Source organism: Labeo rohita, chromosome 17, assembly GCF_022985175.1.
Source record: "Labeo rohita strain BAU-BD-2019 chromosome 17, IGBB_LRoh.1.0, whole genome shotgun sequence".
Taxonomy (NCBI): Eukaryota; Metazoa; Chordata; class Actinopteri; order Cypriniformes; family Cyprinidae; genus Labeo; species Labeo rohita.
In genome coordinates, this window is record NC_066885.1 from 1,912,818 (window position 1) to 1,926,739 (window position 13,922).

The 13,922-nt window shown below is 31.7% G+C and overlaps 1 protein-coding gene across 3 annotated transcripts in view; it reads left to right on the forward strand.

Annotated features, from left to right (window-relative positions):
- Positions 1 to 13,922, forward strand: part of cep170ba (centrosomal protein 170Ba) — a 30,917-nt gene that overhangs the window by 12,502 nt on the left and 4,493 nt on the right. Inside the window, exons 8-14 of one of the 3 annotated variants that reach the window (XM_051133834.1) lie at positions 2,797 to 2,907; positions 5,460 to 5,927; positions 7,098 to 7,909; positions 9,409 to 9,576; positions 9,823 to 9,961; positions 10,044 to 11,555; positions 13,185 to 13,419. In XM_051133834.1, the coding sequence (XP_050989791.1) occupies positions 2,797 to 2,907; positions 5,460 to 5,927; positions 7,098 to 7,909; positions 9,409 to 9,576; positions 9,823 to 9,961; positions 10,044 to 11,555; positions 13,185 to 13,419 (3,445 nt within the window). The remainder of the gene's footprint in view (positions 1 to 2,796; positions 2,908 to 5,459; positions 5,928 to 7,097; positions 7,910 to 9,408; positions 9,577 to 9,822; positions 9,962 to 10,043; positions 11,556 to 13,184; positions 13,420 to 13,922) is intronic. The other 2 variants (XM_051133835.1, XM_051133836.1) reach the window with 2 other exon arrangements.

Sequence of the window (13,922 nt, forward strand, 5' to 3'; positions counted from 1 at the left end):
CTAAAATAAGTCACCAGTTCATATCATTTAAAATCTCTAAATTAAGGTTAAAAACGTAAAATCTCAATGATAGTATTTCATCTGACAAACATTTGGAAATCCCAGGTGTAGTATTTTATTTTTGAGCTTAAAAATGCATGCGTTTTTGGAGCTAAAAAAAAAAAAGTTAAAAATGATGATTTCATGAGAGAGTTTCTGTCCTAAACATCCTGTGGTTTCTGACCTGGTCCTGCCCAACTGACTCATGGGATTGAATCATGTTTTAGCGCATTTTTCCTACTTCTGTTCTCAATAAGCTTTTACCTCAGTTTCAGTGCTAAAGTTTCTACACTGGAGTCAGAAACTGTTGTACTCGGTTGTCTTTGACTTTGTGTCTGTGCTGTTAAATGACACACGAAAGTGCAACATTTGAACATTGGAACTGGAAACATTTCCTTTCTGTTCCGTCGTTCTCTTTGTTGATATTAAATATTGTTGCCGTGACAACAGTGTCCGTGCTGTGGCTTGTTTTAACCAGCGTGACTGGTTATCTCTGACAGACGGCAGGGCTGCTAGATTAACACAGCGGCTGACGGTTTAGATTGCTCTGATCGGGTGGAGTCGGGGCTCTAGCGCCTCTGTGACGCTGCCAGTCTGCTATTTTGCAAATTACTGTTGCTTTTCTAAGGGCTTCAGGCCAGACATGCATAATGTGCATGAGAGTTTTGCCAACCATTTAATTTAGTTTTAAATTAAGCTGTTGTGCTTGCTGGCACTGACGTGAGTAAGGTTAAAAATTGTTTGTCTCTTTTTCGACACTCCCAGTAAATGGAGGTTTGTTTGAATGTTTTATTTATTTATTTGATTGGTTTTTATTTATTAATATGATTTATTTGTTTTAAATAAAATTTTAAATTAGAATTTTAAATATTTCTTTTTCTAAAATATGTATTGTCACCAGTTTTTATTCATCTAGTTAAATGATAAATTATTTAACTGATTTTAATGTATTATTTTGTGTAGGTTTTGTATTTTTATTTGAATTGTAATTTATCATTTTGTCTTTTTTTCCAAAATAAATAATGTCACAAGTTTTTTCATTAATTTATTTTGATTTTCAACCAATATTTTCATTTCTGTGATTTATTTTATTCATCTAGTATTTTTAAAATTATTTTATGACTTTTATTAATCTGATTTGTATATTTTTTTTATCATATAATTTATTTCTATGATTTGTATTTATTTTATGAATTTTATTCATCTAATATTAGTTTTTATTCTGTATAATTTTCATAGTTTTTTTTTTAAATGCCAGGTTTATGATTTTTATTCATTTTATGATTAATTATTTGTAGTATTTGTATTTATCTAGTAATACATTGATTTTTTTTTTTTTTTTTTTTTATTTATATTTTTATCATTTTGTATAGTTTATTACATTTACTACTTTTTTTTATTTGTATTTCTTTATTTCTAAAATAAGTAATCTTTTATTTAGTTTTTCATCTTTTTTTTATTTGTATTCATTTTATGATTTTTATTCTTCTAATATTTAATTATTTAAATGTATTTTTTAAGTAATATCAGGTTTATGAATTTTATTCATATTATGATTTTTTTATTTACAATATTTATTTATCTAGTAGTGCATTGATTTTTAATATATTATTATCATTTTGTATAGCTTATTACTTTCATTGTAATATATTTTTATTTTCTTTTATTTCTAAAATCAATAAAGTCAGTAATCAAGTTTTCTCTTATTTTTTGTTTTTTATTTTTGTTTTTATTTTTAAAAATTTCTATTCATTTTATGATTTTTATTATTTATTTATATTTATATTTAATTTATTTATTATCTTTTATTATTTTATTTTTAAATTGTATTTTAAATAGTTTTTACATAAAGCTTTTGTTTCAGTAATATGAAGTTTGATTATTTATTTTATTCATCTAGTAGTACATTGATTTTAAATGTAATTTATTTTTACTTTATTTCTAAAAAGTATTCTCTTTTTTTTCATAATTTTTAAATTGTATTCATTTTGATTATCATATTTTATTTAATTTTATTTTTCATTAATTTTTGTTTTCTTTTAATTGTATGTTTAATAGTTTTTACATTTTTAATTTGTATAGTGTTTTTTTTTTTTTTTTTTTTTTTTTTAAGTAATATCAGGTTTTATTTGTATTTTTATTATCTAGTTGTACATTGAATTTTTTTCTTTTATATATATAAAAAAAAAAATATATATATATATATATATATATATATAATAATCATCGTTGTGTATAGTTTATTACTTGAATTGTAATTAACTTGTTTCCTTTATTTATAAAATCTTTTTATTTTTGTTTTTCAACTTTTTTTAATTTGAATTCATTTTATGATTTTTTATTCATCTAATATTATTTAATTGTAGCTTTTATTTTGTATTTTTTTTTAATTGAATTAAGTAATATCTGTTTTGGTTTTTTGTTTCTTATGTTAGTACATTGATTTGTAATTTATTTTTATCACTTTGTATAGTTTTTTACTTTAATATAGTTTTATTTCTAAAATAAGTAATCTTTTATTTATTTTTAGGATTTTTATTTATTTAGCATTACATGTATTTATTATTTTTAAAATACTGTTATTATTATTATTATTATTATTATTATTATTATTATTTTATTATTTCTAGACTTACTTTTAGAAAGAATGTCATCAGTTGCATTAATGGAATTTATTTTCTGCGATTTAAACAGCATTAATTCTGGACGTTTTTAATGGTTTTATCAAACTCTTCCTTTTCCCTCATTTCATTACAGATCCGTCCGTGTCCAGACCCACTCCTCTGTACGGTCAGCCATCCTGGTGGGGTGAGGATGATGAAGATAAAGGTCAGCGCTGTGATCCGAGCCTTCATGAACATCACACAGGTCTGGAACTGAAACTCCTAAACCATAAAACACAAGATTTACCCAGAGACTTGCAGTTTGAGTACCAAAAATAACTTATTTGATACAAAATGATCCAGTGAAATCATCACACATGCTTTTTAAAGTGTATTAAATGTGTGTAAAAACAGGAATGCAACTGTGGCGTGATCTGAGGACAGAAAAATCCTTTTGTGTTTGGTGATCCTAAGGAATTCAGTACTAAACTCTTCTTTGGCGTGAGCTTTAAAACACTAGAGAGTTCAACCTCGTGATGGATTAACAGCCGTCTTAGTCTAGTGAGAAGGTCATTGTGTTTTCCCCCGGTCTTAAGTACTTCTCAGAGTTTTCTTCAGATTAACGGGTGACCATAGAAACTTTTGTTCCATTTCAGTGGTTTTGAAATCTTACTTTAGTGTTTTGTTTCATTGTTAAACACAAGCAGGAGTCACTTTGGTTTAGCATGAGCTGACTTTAGGCTAGATGTTGATGTTTTTAATACTGGATTTTGTTTTAGACTCTTTAGTCTGATGTTTTCACTTAAGTTGTCTTCTCTTTGGCATTTACTAACCATAATGTGATATTTGATAAATCTCATCCATGTTAATCTGATCTTGTATGATCTGATCTGACTCTGTTTCTGTTGTGTCGTGCTGAATAACGCCACCTATAGTCAAAGTTGTTTTATGCAGCAATGAAACACGTGTTACACCTGGTTAGGACGATGTGTGAGATCGATCTGAAATACTTGACCTTACAAAGGTTTTCTCACAGCAGAAGTGCAGCAAGTAATCTTAAGTATTTCTTAAAGTTTAAGTTAAGTTAATTGGCTCTTCATCTGTTTGTCACACAGTCACCTGCCTCAATGTGCATCTTAATCTGTCTTTGCAATTAGTTAGTAGTGATTGTGCATTGGAAAATACTGTTTCTTTGACCCTTTAAAACCCTTTGAGAAATTAAAATACTGACAAAAAAAGTTCATTTTATTTAACTTTTTTTTTTATTTATTTGTATGATTTTTATCCATCTAATATTAAATTGATTTTTAATTTATTTATTGTTTTCTATTGGTTATTTTTATTTTAATTGTATTTGTTTTTCTTCATTTCTAAAAGAAGTATTTTTTTTTTTTTTTTTATGTTTAATTTTGATTTGTTTTTGCAATTAGTTTGTAGTGTTGGGCACTTTTGATATAATGACACCAAACCATTTTATGTCCCTTTAAAAAAAAAAAAAAAAAAAATGAAACCCCTTGCAAAATTAAAATGGTGACACCAGTTCATTTTATTTAACTGTTTTTGGGAAATTCCTCTAATATTATTATTATTATTATTATTATTATTATTATTGTTTTTTTTAATTGTAATTTTTTTTTTTTTTTTTTTTTTTTTATTTCTAAAATAAGAATTTTGTATTTTATTTGTTATGATTTCATTTATATTTTATTTTATAATTTTTTTTTTTTTAATTAGTATTATTTGTCTTTGCAATTAGTTTTTTAGTAATGGGCACTTTCGATGTAATGTTACCAGAACGTTTTTTTTTAATTTAGTGTTTTTTTATTTTTATTAAGTTATTTTGTGAGTTTAATTTATTTGTGTGATATTTTTGTTCATTTTAAAATTAAATCAATTTTAAATGTATTTATTTTTGTACCATTTATTTATTTTTCTTTTCTTTTAATTGTAATTTTTATTTTATTTATCTTTTTTTTTTTTTTTTTTTTTTTTTTTTTTTTTTTTTAGTTTGTAGTGATTGGTGCTTTTAAAAATACTGATTCTGTGACACTTTGAAACCCTTTGCTAAATTAAAATAGTGACACCAGTTTTTGAGAATTATTTATTTATATGATTTTTTTTTTAATTCATTTATTTTTTCATTATTATTCTTCATTTATTCAATATTAAATTGATTTTGAATCTATTATTTTATTTTATTTTTATTTTTTTATTTTTTTTCCTTAATTTCTAAAATAAGTGTTTTTTTTTTTTTTTTTTTGTTTTTTTTTTTATTAAAAAAAAAAAATTATATATAATAATGATTTTCATTTATTTGATTTTTATTATTTGTCTTTGCAATTAGTTTGTAGTGATGGGCACGTTTGATGTAATATCACCAGAGCATTTTATTTATCTATTTTTTTCATTTTGTAAAATTTATTTATTTCTGTGATATTTTTATTCATTTAATATTAAATAGATTTTTTTATTTATTTTTTTGTATAGATAGTATTTTTATTTATTTATTTTTTTAATTGTAATTTTTATTTTATTTGTTTATTTTGTATTTTTTCTAGTTTGTAGTGATTGGTGCTTTTAAAAAACGCACAATTTCACTAAACGAGGCTTCATTACATCATAACTGTTTCTAACTGTCAGTAAATGCGTAGCTAACAAAGTATATTAGTAGTTTTACTTTCTTATTTAGTTGGCCTGATTAGTCAAACCTTTCATAAAGCACAAAACAAGTATAATAAAATGTGCTAAAATTGAATTGAGAAATCTTGAAATTATTTTATTTCAGCTATTTCATTAAACACTGATATCTTTTCACAGAAAACCTCAAGGATGGTGCCAAACCTGAGCTCAGCGCTTCTCCGGATGAACTTCACAATGGCCAGGGCAAATCCGGTTACTCTTACCGCAAGGAACCAAGTTACTTTGAGATTCCCACAAAGGAGATCCATACAAAGCCCAAAACCGCTTCCCAGGAAGTCCAGGAGATTCCAACAAAAGACACGGACCACAAACCCCCTGCCACGCCTCCGGTGGTTCAGGGCCATGCCTCCTTCACCATCGAGTTTGACGACCAAACCCCTGGAAAGATGAAGATTAAGGACCACGTCACCAAGCTCTCCATCCGCCAGCGCAAGCACCCCACCAGGGAGTCGATAGCCAGGCTGACGGAGGTGATGTCGGTGGAGAACAAAGTGGCCGATTGGTTGGTTCAGAGTGACGCCAATATGATGAGGAGTCTGCAGGAGCAGCCTGGGTCAGACGAGCTCTTGAACAAGACCTTCAAAGGTAAAAGACAACAAAGAATCATTTTTGTATATTTGAAAAGTTTAACTGAAAAATAATCTGGATGAATCTGAAAATGTCTTTTTCTCTATGTTTGGGCCTTCTGTCCACTCTGAGAGCATCTTTGTTCATCCTTTTAAATGTAACGTTTTGTTGTGATTTTCATTAATTAAAATAACCAAAAAAAATTAAAACTAAAATTATGAACATGGAAAATAGTAATTTGTTGTTATTTTCATTTTCATTAAAATAACAACAAATTACTATATAAAAAAAAAAAATTAAAATAAACATGGATAATAGATTTTTTTTTTTTTTTTTTAATTGAAAAAAAATATTTTTAATAATTAATATACAGTATGGTTTTAAATTAATAATTTTTATTTAATTTTTTCTTCATTTTGCCTTTTTTTAAATTTAAAGTTTTAGTAATTTTGTTGTGATTTTCATTAATTAAAACAACAATGAACTTTTTATTTTTAATAAAAAAAATTGTGATAATTAATATACTATTAGGGTTTTTATTGATAATTTTTATTTCATTTTAAATGTGAAGTTTTACTACTACTGTTGTGATTTTCATGAATTAAAATGCCAAAAAAAAACAAAAGTGGTGCAATACAGTGTTATTTTAATTTTAATATATTAAATTTTTTTAAAATGTTTATATTTTTAGTTTCTATTTTAAATGTAGAGTTTTAGTGACTTTGGTGTTTTTAATTAAAAAAATACTAAAACTAAAATTAAAATGAATAATTAACTTTTTATTTTTAATTAAAGAATTTTAATATTTAATTAATATACTATTATAGTTTTTTCATTTTTACTTCATTTTGCATTCTTACGCATTTTAAATGTAAAGTTTTAGTATTTTTTTTTTTCCCATTAATAAAAATAACTAAAAAAATTTAGTTCAGTCTTAATTATGTTAGTACTTAGGGTTAGACTAAACAAAAATGATAAAAAATTTTTTGTTGTTTTTTTTTTTTTTTTCAGTTAACATTTATTTTATTTCGATTAACGAAAATGTTTTTTTATGGTTTTAGTTTTGTCAATATAATTATCATTTGTGGTCTCACGTCTTTTAACTCTGTGAACTTGTGTTTCTAGATGAAAACAGTTTTCAAATATATCCAGATGTTAGATGTTAAGTTGAACTTGTGTTATTTCTAGATGCGCCCCATCATGAAGAACCTCATTTTGAAGAACCAGAAGAAACACAGATGGTTCAGTCAGTGTCCCACTCTGGATCACAAAAGATCAACCAAGAACCAGAGGGAGAAGATTACCCAGTTAACTACAATCCAGATTCAAAGAGCCAAGGCAAACCGGATCCCAAGCAAGCTTTTGTGATCGAGTTCTTTGACGATGCTCAACGGAAAAAACGCTCACAGTCGTTCACCAATAACATGTCTTCTCCAGACTTCCAGTCTGCTCTAAAAAGCAAATTAGACAAACGGAAAGGTGCCGAACGGTCAACGTCATCCGCACATAATCCACCCACACAGCAGTTCACCATTCCCCTCAAAGGCTCAGATGGTCCTCAGCGGGCTGGATCCCTCAGACGGGAGAAGAGCGAAATCCGTATGAGCACGACTGAATTTAGCTCCCGCTCTGTGACTAAAACATTCGGCAGCGTCGGCCGGAGGTCCAAACTATCGCAGGACTTTGCAGCAGAGTTACTTAGGGTGTCGAAACCCAGTCCTGCTCCCACATGGGACCGAGACTCGACTTGGGTGAAGACCTCATCTTCCAACACAGAATCCTCCATAACACATCAGAGTTTTCCTATTGCGTCTAATTCAGTGAATCAGACCCCCCTTAGATCTCCCTCTGCACCTGTGGATGACAACAGTACGGAGGCCAAAACATTGGTTCCCAAGCAGCAGGAAGAGGAGGACAGTTTAAGTGATGCAGGTACCTACACCATTGAAGCTGAAAGTCCAGACAAAGAGGTTGTGGAGGCACGGAGCTTGATCGATCAGGTACTTGACATCAGATTCAAGCTAGAGACCACAAACACATTGTGTTATTAAAAAGCATTGTTTCAGTTCTGTTACTCAGATTATTTCAGTCACTTCACTAGTATTTCAGTTCAGTTCAATTACAGTTCGCTTTCAATAGTGGTCAACCGATATATCTTTTAATTTATTTTTTTTTTTATTTTTTTTTTTTTTTAATTATTGGCATTTTTTTTTTCTTTTCTTTTTTTGTTTCTGTTTGATTTATATGCACTGTAAACCCCTAATGTTAGTGTTTTGACACTTTTCAAGTGCATTTTCAATAGTGGTCAACCGATATATTCGCTTTTTTTTTTTTTTTTTTTTTTTTTCCTCCCATTGGCCATTTTATTCTTTTCTGTTTGGCACTACTCAAAATGCACATTTCAAGTGCATTTTTAAATAGTGTTCGACTAAAATATTTGGCTTTTTTTTTTTTTTTTTTTTTTTTTTTTATTGGCATCCATTAGCAATTTTTTTTCTTCTTTTGTTTGGCTGATATACACTATAAACTTGGTATTTATCACATTTTAAAGTATTTTGAATAGTGGTCAACCGATATATCGACTGTTATTTCGCATTTTTTACATTTTGGCTTCCATTGGCTATTATTATTTTTTTTTTTTTTTTCTGTTTGGCTGATATGCACTGTAAACCCTAATGCTGGTATTTTGTCACATTAAGTAGTGGTCAACCGATATATCGGCCAATATTCTGCATTTTTTACATTCCCATTGGCCATTAATTTTTTCTGTTTGGCTGATAAACACTGTAAATCCTAATGCTAATATTTTATCACATTTCAAGTGCATTTTGAATATTGGTCTACCGATATATCGGCTGATATTTTATTTTTTTTAAATATTGGCTTCCATTGGCCTTTTTTTTTTTTCTTTTTTTTTTTAGTTTTTATTTTTTTTTTTTTTCCTTTTCCCTGTTTGGCTGATAAACACTATAAACCCTAATGCTAATATTTTGGCACATTTTAAATAGTGGTCAGTTGATATATCAGCTGCTATTTGGCTATATCGGGATCAATTAGCCATTAACTTTTTTTTTTTTTCTTGTTCTTTTTGGCTGATATACACTATAAACCCAAATGCTAGTATTTTATCACATTTCAAGTGCATTTTGAGTACTGGTCGACCTATATATCGGCCGATATTTGGCTTTTTTTTTTTTTTTCTTTTTTTTTTTCTTTTTTTTAAATATCGGCATCCATTGGCCATTAATTTTTTTCTGTTTGGCTGATATGCACTGTTAACCCTAACGCTAGTATTTTATCACATTTAAAGTGTAAATCGGCTTTTTATCAGCCATCGACCACTTGGCTGATATTTTAAATATCGGCTAAATATTGGCGTCGGCTTTCAAAAAAATCTGTATCGGTTGACCACTAGTTTTGAATAATTCATCCAGCCAAAAGTCAAGGAGTTCCAGTCAGTTTGGAACAGCCTCATTCATGCATGCTTTATCATTAACAGGTGTTTGGTGTTGGCGACAACAGCCAAACCTCAGCAGCAGCAACAGTTAAGCCTATAGTTGATGACACTGAGAGACACAATAGTCTTCTACTCAGTGAGAATAGCTCAGGCTCAAAATTGGGTCATTACTCAACACACCTTAGTGACACATCCAAGAGTCCTGTACAGGTAAACTCACTCCGGATCATGGGCATTAGTAAATCTATCTGTCAATCACTCAATCACCACAATCTACGCATTTTCCCAGTGTGATTTTGACCTTTCTTGGGGATCTTCTCAAAGCTGGTTTAGTGGTTTGAGGTCTTTTGGCTCTTTCCTGCTTTTGGTTGATTTTGGATGGGTGATTTGAATCATTAAATGGCCTGATCTCTATAAGAGTTTGCATTTAATTGGATAATTTCCTCTATTCTACAGATACAGTCGATGACTACATTAACGCCCGGAGGCACTAGGTGGGTTTCTCGTTGGGCCAGTTTGGCCGACACCTATTCAGACTCTGGTCCTGCTTCAGGACTCTTTGATATCCCAACACAGGTTGATCTTCCCACTGAAGGTATGGATACATTGCTTGGCTCAGTAGCTTTCTTAGCTTTTGTCTTTGCTAGCACATATCATTTATCCTATTTGTTTTTAAGCTGGTGAGCGGATCATCCACCAGGTTATGCTTAACCGAAGTTCTGACTATTCAGAAACAAGCCAAAGCAGCAGATCAAGACGAGTTCTGCCTCAGGTTCCTTTGAAGGAGAAGATCGAGACTCCGCCACCCACAATACACATCCAGCCGGACTCACACCTGTCCGGTGTGGAGAAGAGTTTGCAAGTTCAGAAGCAACAGTGGGATCCACAGAAACTGAGCGTTCAAGATGATCTAGATCCGGACAGCTTAAGCGATGCCAGCAAGTCCGATGATGGCTCAGTGGTTGAGCAATGCAGGAAGACGCCTGATTCAACCCAGAAGATGTGGAACCAGTCTACGAAGACCAACCCCAACCAAGAAGACCAGGAAACGCCTTCTAAGTTCTCCACAGCAACTCTAACACGACAGCATGGCAAACTTACCAGGAGTAATTGTTCACCGCCCAACATTGATCAACCAAGCAAGGATGACTCTCTTGGTGTAGAAAATTTTATGTCCATCGTTAGACAAGAAAGTTACACCAAAGAAAGGACCACCGACGACGTCCACTTGTCTAGATTGCCTCAGATATCTAGTCAACCCTCTAGCAAAGATGCTTTTAAAGCTGTAAGCACTCAAGACACTCAATCCTACCTCAAAGACACTGAGGACGTTCTTGCATCTCTGGAAGCGAAGCTTCTGGAGCAACAGCAAGGCAACAACAGTCGCTCCCAAATGGAGGACTCCTTCTCGGGAGAATCGGACACTTCTAGTACAATCAGCGGGAAAAACCCTCCCATTTCCGTGCCCAAGAAACCAGTGGTCCTTAGAGGACACTTAAGAGGTTCAAGAGAACCTAAGACCTCTGATCCATCTGAAAAGACCCAATCTGGAATAAAGGACGGCGATGGCAAGGTAGATTCAGGCAAGCGTTTTCAACTCCGTCGTAATCATAGTTCTTCTGATTTTGGGCATGATCCCCAAAGCACCACCACCGCCACACGGCACTGGCCAGACGCGGTCTCCGACCAAGAATCAAGTTCCCTACCTTACAAAAAGTACACTATTCCTCTTCAAAAGGAGGGTACGAGCAAACCCAAAGTACACAATAGTCTAGCTCGCTCCAATAGCCTCTCGGCTCCGAAACCGACGAGGGCTTCGATGCTTCGCCGTGCCCGTTTGGGCGAAGCCTCTGACAACGAAGGCACTGAAACTGATCGAACGTCTCAGAACTCTGACGTCACTCCCTCGCCAAACAGCCGAAGCGCTCAGGAGAGCAAGAAGCTTTCTCGATTGGACATTTTGGCTCTTCCCAGGAAAAGGACAGGCTCCTTTAACACGCCCAGCGATACAGAGTCTTCCACGAGCCGGACGGGCTTTTCAAACCGCAGCACTGAGTCGGGCAGCTCCGTGCGGAAAGCTTCAGTGGCGGATCCCAGGGCTCTTCTGCGGAAGGTTTCCAACGCCATGAACAGACAGCCGATCATCCGCGGACGCTCAAGCAGTGCCAAATATGCCAGTAGCACTGCCAGTGAGTATCATGAAGTCTGAGTTTGCTTGTTTGATTTGTAAAATTTGCAGAAGGTTGGTAAAATGTTACCAGGATGGTTATTTTGGCCATGCATCCATTTATCAGAGTGATGAACTTCCAAAACAATGAAAATCCAAGATGTTTCTGATATAAATTGTAGTTCTTTCACTGTCTCTGAATGATTCTTCAAGTGGTCATTGACTTGATTTGTTTGTTTCGCACAACTGGGCCAATGACCTTCTTCAACTAACAAGACCATGTAATTAATCTCCAATTTTACTAATATTTGAAGTTCTAGATAACCAGATTACCATACTAAATACTTAACAGGTATATTGTGAAAATCAAAGTAATTTATTGCAATTTTTCCTAATTGGATTTAGGGCTGGGTGATATGGCAATGCAGTAAAATAAAACGCAATAAAATAAAATATAGTGCAGTTCAATAAAATGCAATGCAGTGCAATAAAATAAAATGCAATGCAGTGCAGTGCAATAAAATAAATGCAATTCAGTGCGATAAAATGCAATAAAATAAAATGCAATGCAAAAAATAAACAAAATCTTTTTTTTTTTTTTTTTTTTTTTTTTTTTTTCTTCCCAGAATGTGTTTTTTTTTTAAATGTTTAACTAAACTTTAACTAAGTTTAACTCAACTCAACTCAACGTAACTACAACATGATTCAAGTAACATTTTCTCTATTAACTGTCTGGTTAAAGAAAGATCTATCTCAACACATGAGGTGGTCAACATTGAGTAAATGGAAAAAAAACAAAGAAATTATTAAATTTAATTTTTTAATTTAGCAAGGATGTTTTAAATTGATCAAAAGTGATGATGATGATAAATACCTATATAATGTTACAAATGCTTTACAAAAGACACAAAAATTTACTTAGCTGTTTTTAACATAATAATAATAATAATAATAATAATAATAATAATAATAATAATAATAATAGATGTTTTCTGAGCAGCAAATCAGAATATTAGAATGATTTCTGAAGGATTGTGTGATTGGACTAATGATGCTAAAAATTTAGTTTTGAAATCACAGTAATAAATTACATTTTTAAATATGTTCAACTAGAAAACATTTACTCTAAATACTAAAAATATTTCAAAATTTTTTGTACGTATTTTATTTAAAGAGGTGTTTGCATTCTGTACTGCTTTTCCAGTTGTTGATGCATGTTGAACATTGCGCTCATATCTTCAGTTTATCGCACATGAAACGGCGTTCTAAAATGCAATGCTTAAGTTAAAATATTTCAACTCGCATTTCATAACATTGTGGGGTTTGTTTTCCTTTCCACTGCCATATTATCATGTTATCTTTGGCGTATTGTCAAAATGTAACATTTACTAATATTTTATTCAAAATCGCAGCAAAACATCACATTCCAGTGAATAAAAATTGGAAAAATTGCCCAGCCCTAACCAGATTAACAATCTTATTGAGTTCTTTTGAAGCCCATTGACGGATGGGAAGTGGTTGTTGGTTTTTTCGGGTGTCTTCTCACATCTCTCCGTCTCTTTCTCCTCTTGCTTTTTTATTTTGGTTTCTCTCCCATCCTCTGATGACTTGGTGTACCAAATACTCGTCATTCCCATTTTCCTGGGCCAAGGCTCCAGGAGGCGTCAGAAGGGTTCAGACTACGCCTCCACCTCGGAGGACGAGTACGAGTCTAACCATAGCACCCCTAAACACAAACGCTCCCATCATTCAGGATCCCAGCAGAACCCCAGGATCCATCCGCCTGGTCCGGTGCGAGCCGTGCCCCGCTCGAGAGACTCCGAGGGGGAAGGACACGAGAGTGACGCCTTCCAGAACTGGACGTCTCATAGCGCGGAGATCGCCAGGTGGGGAAACGCAACAGAACGTTCATAAATACCCCGTTTTATTACGGTTGCCAAAAATATAATTTTTGAGCAAGTCTAGCCCAAGTAACATAAAGTAACTTGAAAGTAACGCAGTGGATTACTTTTTATGCAATACTGTAATGCGATACTTTTAAAAGTAACTGTACCCAAGACTCAACGTAGCATTATAGAGTGCATTAGTAACATATACTTTTTCAGATTTTTTTTTCTCATAGGAAGTGTTATAAGCCATGAACCAAAACAACCACAATACTACAAACTTTTATTTGAAGCAAGAAAGTGTTTGAAAATCAGACAAGAAAACGGGTGCAAGATTGTACTTTAACAGCTTAAATTAGGGAAAGAACTACAATCCCATGAAGCATTGCAAAATTTAAAAATTTAAAGTTGTTTATATAATATATAGAAACAATATATAATAAGTTTATTTTAATATGTTATGTTTATTTTAATATATTTATTTTAAAATATATTTTAAATAT